General features: G+C 44.1%; 1 protein-coding gene across 1 annotated transcript; it reads left to right on the forward strand.

The window, feature by feature from the left end:
* Nucleotides 1-227: 227 nt before the first annotated feature.
* Nucleotides 228-7825, forward strand: LOC135666160 (uncharacterized). The gene is made up of 4 exons (XM_065177733.1): nucleotides 228-682; nucleotides 984-1115; nucleotides 1434-1493; nucleotides 7675-7825. Exons 1-4 carry the CDS (start codon nucleotides 494-496, stop codon nucleotides 7684-7686), a joined length of 393 nt encoding a protein of 130 aa, XP_065033805.1. The 5' UTR covers nucleotides 228-493; the 3' UTR covers nucleotides 7687-7825.
* Nucleotides 7826-9118: the final 1293 nt, after the last annotated feature.

Genomic DNA, 9118 nt, shown 5'->3' on the forward strand with positions numbered 1-9118 from the left:
ATTTATAAGAGATGAGGGTAATATTTTTTACAATCCAATAAAATAAAATTTTATTAGATATGACCGCATTTTTTACAATTCATGTTGATAATTATTGTATTATGTTTATTAGATATGATCATAATATTTTATACAATCAATTAATTATAATAGAGAAATATGTTTTATTTTAATTAGTTTCTTTGTTCAACTGTGACAGCATTATTATTTTTTATTATAAGCTAAAAAAGGATGACAATAATATTATTAGACGTGTGATGCTATGAACATGAACTTATGATGCTTGCCTTGCCAACTCTCTGCTCCGCGGTCTTCGTCATCATAGCAATCGCGCCAAGGGGGCCTCGAAGCCAAATCAAACCCTTCTCTTCGCGGCCTAAGCAACAGGAAGAAGAAAGGCTGTCGATAGCGGGCGCGACAATATAATTCCTTTTTTCGTTTTCATCCCCCTCGATCTCGAATCGGACGGACGAGTTCTCACTTCGCGATCCAGATGTCTGCGGCGGCTATCACCTGCAGTAGAGGCGCCGCCGCGTTAGGGTTTCGTTGCTGGTCGCTGATGCGGCTGCCGGCGGCGCAAGTCGGGTGCCCTCGGTCCAATTTGTCGCTGCTGCAGCGCTTCTCTTCGCAACTCGTCAAGAGCAACGGGAGTAGGGCTTGCCTTATCGACACGCTCGCTCTGGTACTGCGCTACCTTGTCGGTGTTTGATTGATGGGAGGGGGTCTCGGTTGCGCTACAGGTGTTTGTGTTTTTGCTTGTGTAGGTCAGGAGGTTGGAGAAGGAAGGGGCCCCGTCGAAGCAAGCGGAGGCCGCATCGACCATCACGGAGGTTTTGAATGAGAGCTTGGAGAGTGTCGCCCAGTCCTTTGTGTCCAAGCCCGAGATGCAGAGGGTCTGACCTTTTTTTATGTTTCTTGAGTATTATTAGGTTTTGTTGCTTTGTAGTTCACATTTGCTGACATTTGTGTTTTTGCTTGTGTAGGTCAGGAGGTTGGAGAAGGAAGGGGTCCCGTCGAAGCAAGCAGAGGCCATCACATCGACCATCACGGAGGTTTTGAATGAGAGCTTGGAGAGCGTCGCCCAGTCCTTTGTGTCCAAGCCCGAGATGCAGAGGGTTTGACCTCTTTTTATGTTTCTTGAGTATTATTAGGTTTTGTTGCTTTGTAGTTCACATTTGCTGACATTTGTGTTTTTGCTTGTGTAGGTCTGGAGGTTGGAGAAGGAAGGGGTCCCGTCGAAGCAAGCAGAGGCCATCACATCGACCATCACGGAGGTTTTGAATGAGAGCTTGGAGAGTGTCGCCCAGTCCTTTGTGTCCAAGCCCGAGATGCAGAGGGTTTGACCTCTTTTTATGTTTCTTGAGTATTATTAGGTTTTGTTGCTTTGTAGTTCACATTTGCTGACATTTTGTTGTGTGTGATGTTTAACACAGAGTGAGATGATTCAAGATTCTAATATCTGGAAATTCAAGTTGGAAATGAAGGGCTCGCAGGTTTGCTCCACTTGATTGCATCTCACCCACTATTCAGTTGTATCACAAAGAAGTACGTCGGGCAGTAGGGCAATAGCACTATATGCTTTCAATCCTTGGTCGTGCGGCACCCTTGCGTGTCCGTCCGCAAAAGTCAGCCTCCCCGAAGCCTCCCATAATCCGTTAGGACCCACAAAAGAGAAAACGGGTTAGAGTAAACGCCTCACTCGGTATCCACAAGTAAACATTTCCGAAAAACACTTCATAGACAATTCAAATTACAAATAGACTTTACAAGCTTAGAACAGTTGCACAACAAAGGGATAAAATGGTACATTACAGACCGAATAATCTCTCACACGTGTCCACATGACACAACCTTTATTTACAAGCCTAAAGAGGCCACCAAACCCAACTAAAATGGGACTATTAGGCCTTTGGTTGTCTCTCTATATGCTGTGCAAAGCATAAACAAATAAAAAGACACGGACATACATAAGCATTATATCAAACATCCTGTTTCGAAGTTTGTCCGTGACAATCTCCCCCACTCATCCCTTCGACGTCCTCGTCGAAGCCTTTGTGGACACTACAACTCCTCGCCTATGTTGAGGTTTCAATCTTCCGCTCTAGCTGCAATGCGCCTCTTGGCTCCCAGTTGCTCTCCGTTGTTGTTGTTGAGTAGTCGAACTTTTGATATGATATGCTGTTTCAACTTGCCAATGACTTTGACTCTGGTGTGGGGTTGGCTGAGTTGTGTTGATCCTTGTTGATTCCTACGGATCCTTCAGATGAAGGAAAAGACCATCCTTACTATGCGCTAGTCTCTCAAATGCCTCATGCTGCTTGAACTGGGTGGATGCTTATTGGAGCTTTAACGAGCATCGCCTCCAAACTTTCTGAAGTTTTGGGTCCCTTCCTCCATAAAATTTGTCCATTGACTCTTCATTAACTTAGTTGTCACTTCCAAGTATATTCGCATCACTTCTGCTTTCGATGACATTCTGTTGGGAAATGAAGCGGATAATCTGTTCTTAGTAGTACTGATCACCGTTGGTAAGGATTTGACAACTATTGTCTTCCGTTATCTTCGAAGGGTCTTTGAACCTGTGCAGAGCTCCTCTGCTGGATAGATAAGAGAATTGGAGTACTCGGTTTCGCCCATTCTCTTAAGAGTTGAGAAGGCAAAGGTTACTTGACTTCGCCCACTTCCTCAACTGTTGTACTTCATGCATCGAGCTGGTTACTAGCCTTCGCATGTTCTTTGCTCACACGTCTGAAGCACTCAAAGTGTTTGCACTCCTTGCATTGAGTTAACTACTGTGACTCACCTTCTCAATACCATCGAACTTCTAGAATATAGGAAGTTTTCACCCCCAACATGGAGTAAGTCTCTAATAGTTTTGGTCGCCTCTGGGATTGTATCATCTTCTCCATCAACCCTGCCGCCTACTCCACTGAGTAGCAAAGGTACAGTACCGCGTATTGCCTGCTTCGTTCCTTAGTCTTGCACTCTTATATGACCCGAAGTCCTTTACTTTCGGCTATCTCGATGAGAAGCTCATTGACACCGGTCTTACGAAGTTCCTTGGCCTCTGCCCTTCAGCCTTATCTCGGTACTTGGAGTTTGCCTCTGCATGCTCTACCTCCTCGGCCCCTTTCACGGCCAAGCGCTCTCCCTCCATGAGAGCAAGGGATCAATGACTTTCACGGAAGTCCCGCCTCTGCGATACCATGGCGCTACCATGCCCATGGCCCTACTATCCGTCGCCTCGCATCTGCATCCATTTTCTTCACGATCAGTAGATATGTTTATGTGGTTTTTCACCGAGTCCACCTCCATTCTAATTGATACTTGATTTTTGGTAGCTAAGTCCCTCTGGACTCATCGTCGCTTCCTCGCCCCTTTCGACTCCCTGCTTCAACACTTCTGTGTTCTCCAAGCAGATCCCTTTTGGTTGATGAAAAGACAGACTGCAACTCTCATGCATGGCTTCTGCCATCATGTTGTAGGATTTGCACCGATTATGTTCTCCTTAGCTTCCTTGGTAGCAACGTTCGCTTACTCGACCTTGTCCTTTGGCTTGTCGGGCTCCCTTAAGCGAATATGACTCTGGAGCAGTCCAACTCTCCAGTTGTTTCGATCATACCTCTGCATGATCAAGTCCCCCCAATGGGACTCACTGGTACTTGCATTCGAACTTTTCCCTCGGTGGTACACAGCCTCCATATGCTGATGACCATCCGATTCAAAATTCGATGCACGCACGGAAGACCTGCCTCTACGGTACCATGGCCTTCACTCCTTGTATCCATAGCTCTTCTTACCGTCGTGTTGTTCACCGAAGTGGAGCTCCCAGTAGCTCCCGATCATACCTCCGTATGATAAAGTCCCTCACGGGACTGTGTCGTGTGAATCGCATTGCCACGAACTGCTTCCACCACGATCCGCTGCACCATGTCGCCTCCTGGTGACATCTCCATTGCATTCTGATCATTGTGGGATGAACTTGAATTGTGAACCCTCTATGTGTAGCCTCTGCCAATACATCGCAGGGTCTCCACTTTCGTTTTTGTTCGCTCCTTTGACAATCGACCTTCATCCACCCGCTCTTGGGTCACACTTAGTTGAAGCATCGCTCTAGGACAATCCATCGCCTAGTAGCTCCCGAAGTCCACCAACTTCGCTATAATTAGTGCACCATTGTCTGGATTCTGGGCCTCTGCCCCTACAAGCACAATCTCCGCTGCACATCGCTTCCTTCAAGTAACTTGAATGGCATCACTGTGGCATATTCTTCAAGACTACCTGCCTCCGCATCCTCTTGCCCCGTGCCAAGGCATTCTGAACCCAACTTCGCCTCCGCAAGTTGAGTTGCCTTAGTTCCTCCATCAAATGCTTCTCTGAGATAAGGTGCATGTGCCCATAAACTTTTTTCGTCTTTGGCACCATACAAGATGAGTCCGCTCCGTCAGAATGAATGACCTATGGAACAACATAATCCTACTCTTGCCTTTGCAAGAGTTCATGTCCTTGACCTCTGTCCAAGGAAAGCTTTGTGCCTCCGCTCCATGTTCCATCTTTTATGCCGGCTCACTTCATACGGCTTGGGTACTTCGCCAAGTTACACCCAAGTTGCTCCGCTCCTCGTTTTGCATTGAGTTGATGGTGGCCCTCACGCCCACCATTCCTCGGGTCAGCCCTTCCTTGAGTCTGATCATCATATCTACTCCCAAGTGTGCTTTCATTTATGTTGCTTTAGATCGCTCTCTCACTTGATCTCGCAATGCATCCACCAATGCATTCTCTTAAGTGAGATCATTCAACGACTCCTCATCGCTCGCTCGATCCATTGAGCTTCGTGGAGTTGTTGTTTTTGAGGTACTCCTCCTCAACATGTGCGATCTGTTGCACATGATTCTCCCTCCGGATAACCGAGATCTATCCCTCCTAAATAATTGTCATATTGTAGCAACATCTCTCTTCGTTTCGGAGACCACCATCCCCTTAGACTACTCCGATTTGCTGAACAAACTGTGCATTGTTCCGCCTCCTGCAAACGCACTTGCTAGATTGCGACTCTACGTCAATACAGCCCCCGCTGCATCACTCAAGCCCTAGCAACATGCTGAACTTGCTGCACACTTTAGCCTTCCACGGACGTATCCTTCACATACCGAAGAGAAAGTTTCAATGCTCCTTGGCACCGAGTTTCGGTCGCCTTGGGATGGCCACGAACATTCCATCATCCGCATGCAAGCCCTTACATGAGCACCGAATTCTTTGAGTTAGCAATTCCTCTCACCTCTGTGAGCTTTGCACAGCTCTTTCGATCGCTGAGCAACTCTTTCCACCTTGCATTGTCTCATCCTTTACCAAGCGCCTCACTTGCCTTGAGCACCATCAAGTGTTGTTGTCAACGTTGAGCCGTAGCTCGAACTCAGCCATTCGAACCTTTGTGCGCTTCACATTCTTCCCAGCTTGCTTGTCCTCGTGGTGCCTCTTGCGCGAAGGGTTTGTCATTCCTCCGAATGCCAGTCTCAGATGCTCGCTCCTCCGAGCGACTCCTTTTTCCTACATCTCCATGCCCGTTTTCTCCCAAACGGTCGCGCGTGTGCTGACTGCCCTCAACGCAACCCCACTTGGTCCCCCAGATTTGTATGTCAGGTGTTTATATGGGTGCTTGTCCCGGTCTGATACCATCTGTCACAGACTTAGCTAGTTTTGCCTAAGTCGTGCGGCACCCTTGCGTGTCCGTCCGCAAAGGTCAGTCTCCCCGAAACCTCCCATGATCCATTAGGACCCACAAAAGAGAAAACGGGTTAGAGTAAACGCCTCACTCGGAATCCACAAGCAAACATTTCCGAAAAACACTTCATATACAATGCAAATTACAAATAGACTTTATAAGCTCAGAACAGTTGCACAACAAAAGGGTAAAATGGTTCATTACAGATCGAATAATCTCTCACACGTGTCTACATGACACAACCTTTATTTACAAGCCTAAAGAGGCCACCAAACCCAACTAAAATGAGACTATTAAACCTTTGGTTGTCCATCTATATGCTGTGCAAAGCATAAACAAATAGAAAGACACGGACATACGTAAGCATTACATCAAACATCCTGTTTCGAAGTTTGTCCGTGACACACCGTTCAATTGTATCACAAAGAAGTACGTCGGGCTGTAGGGCAATAGCACTATATGCTTTCAATCCTTGGAAGCAAGGTAATAGATGATGAAAATGAGCGGGCTCATCAGAAATACTTTTTTTATTTTTATTTTCCGTAGTGTGTCATTGTTAAAATGCTTTTCCGTCAGTGTCAGAGATTATGTGCATACTTGTAGTTGTAGAGAGCTTTTAATTAGCTAAAAATTATACAGGGATAAAGGAATCTAAGGTTAGCACTAGAATTATCATTAGGCATTTTCAAAAGATGGCAATTTTAACTACTTTTTAAATATCTGAATCTGGTTAATTCTTCAAAAAAATTCAACATGAGCAGAGAATAGAAGTTGATATTCCTAATCGGTTGGCAAGTTTCCATGGCCTATCCGGAAACATGAGCGGAGAAAAGAAAAGACAATGAGTCTGTAATGGGGAAGCCCATGTCAGTTTTCTATTTCCCCTTTATTTGATTCCTATAACTTCACTTTTTCTTGTTTTGCTACATTTCAATTCTCATATATCCGGAAATATCACAGGAGACCTTTTTCATATCAGTTTAAGTAATTGAATGCTCACTATATATTAGTTATTTGTATTGTGAATTGACAAACTGGGCATGAGTTTTCGGTACATCCACTGTGAGAATAGTTTAAAATGAGTCTAGAAACTTCAATCTATGTTTAAGTTATTGATTTAGTTTGGATAGATTTGATCACAAGTCTGTGTGGTAGCATCAACAAGCATCTTTTTTGTTAGTATAGCAAATATTGCACCCACAAGTGTTTCTAGCTATGTTTATGGCAGACTTCCAGAACTGCTAATATTGCAAATGACGCATAATGCATGAAAAATTTATGGCAGACTTCCAGAACTGATACTTTTCTAGCTTGAAAAAATTGAACAATTAGTGTGTATTTTTTCCACTGCCATTTCCACCAATGTCAGTAGCTTTGCTGCTACCGATATTTGTTAAGAAGTTGTTTTACTAAACACTTATTTGATCAGATAATCACTTTGAAGTTAACAGACCTTTTATGATTAGACATATCGCATGCATTTGCAATCATTTCCATGAATATTCTTCCCAAAGGAACTTTTCAGAAATTTTTGATGAAGACACCCTAAAGTACTTGTGAACATGTTGAACTTTATCATGCCATATTTGAAATTAGCAGTTTCAACAAGCTTGGTCATCAAAGCATGGAATTTTAAGCCATAAATGGTAGAGGTGTTCAAATTGTAGGTAACAAAAAACCAGAGTTCATGTTGATTTGAATTCTGATTTATCATCATGACGTTCTGGTCTGAGTGTTGCTAGATCACTGTGCTAATGTTGATCCAATGTTTCATTTGAGTTTGTTCATTTTTTATCACCTTTGTTATGCCTGGAACAAACAAATAGGACTACCATCAGTAGCATCGATCAATGATTATGTATGTGCTTATTGCAAGTAGCTTTCATTTTTAATGTACTGTACCGGATGAATGTAGTAGCTTTACTTTTAACTTCTTTTTTCTAATTGTTTAGGTGCATATGTGACGAGTTACGTGACGAGTTAGCGAAACAAAGTGCAGAAACCACAGAACTTATTACCAAACTCGACAGGGTAAGTTTCCTAGATCAAGGAGAAAAAAAATTACTGATAATTCTGTCCGTAGTTTTTGGTTTAGTATGTCTATATTTGGTGTATCTTTGTAAATTTTCCAGGAAATCCTTGCATTAAGGGCACAGTTAGACGCAGCAAAACACGATGCCATAAAGTTGTGCATTGGTATTCTTGTTTCTATGTCGTTCAAAGCAGCAGCCTTTCTTCGACGGTTTCTCTAATGCAAAAGCAACGCTGTCAACCAGTTAAACACTAGAGTGACATTAAAATTCAGATTTGTCACGATATGACATGATAAATAGGATTTTTGTTTGAATGATCGTAAACTGAACTTAAGTGAAAAAAAAGCTTAAATATCGTATCAATATATAATTGAAACTTAATACCATGATAAATATTTTGAGTCGATGTAGACCATGATATATGATTTTGAATTAAACGGTTCTTCTTAACAATCTCACGGCTTCTGCCGCTCTTAAACATCGGATGGAGATTGGAGATTAGTGCAAAACCTAATCAAATTTACTTGTGATGAAAATAAAAACATAAAGAATATTCATTTTATCGAGGTCCTCTTATATAAACATAGATTTAGATTTGGTACACATATTTGTAAATATATTATTAGAAAAATATTGTGCAAGCCATAAATGGTAGAGGTGTTCAAATTGAACCTAACCAAGTGTTAGTGTAAACAATTTTAAGCCGTGGCCTCGGGGCCGATGCGGTTTGGTTCGAGTCCGAATGATCGTGGGTCGCGTTGGATGACCCTGGGGGCTACCGAGGCGATCGCGCTTGGGTGGTCCGAGCGTCGACGGGTCGCTGTTTCCTTCGGGAAGGGGGCTCGGCTCCTGGGCGTTTGGTGGAGGGCTCCGCCTTCGTACCTGCACACATGTCGGGTCGGGAGAGTGCGGCCCGACCCCTCCGACGATCAAGTTAGTCGAGGTATAGTGGGATGTTTGTCTCATCTTCCTCCCTCTTATTTCCTTCTGCTTAGTGCGAGGATTTTATAAGGAAGGTTACCGTTGCTTGATGTGCTCGCTCGCCGGGAGCGGGACCGTACTCCTGGTAGCATCTGATAGCAGCGATGGCATAGCGTGTTGGACTTGGCTTTTGCAGGATGTTAATGTGCCTCGATCGACGTTCTGATAAGTTCCGAGGCGCGTGACATCATTTGGAGCAGTTGACGTTGTCCTGAGACTGATCGCCATTTTTACCCTCATCATATTCCCCCCCCCCCGAAAGAAGCTATGCGTCGGTCGTTATAACGGGGGTCTGAGGCATGGCTTCAGCTTTCTGTATTCGTTCTTATCGTGCGGTTGCCGATCCGTTACCTGGGGTATGACCCAAGTTTAGAGAGTAAGG

Source organism: Musa acuminata, unplaced genomic scaffold, assembly GCF_036884655.1.
Source record: "Musa acuminata AAA Group cultivar baxijiao unplaced genomic scaffold, Cavendish_Baxijiao_AAA HiC_scaffold_1077, whole genome shotgun sequence".
In the NCBI taxonomy this organism is placed as follows: Eukaryota; Viridiplantae; Streptophyta; class Magnoliopsida; order Zingiberales; family Musaceae; genus Musa; species Musa acuminata.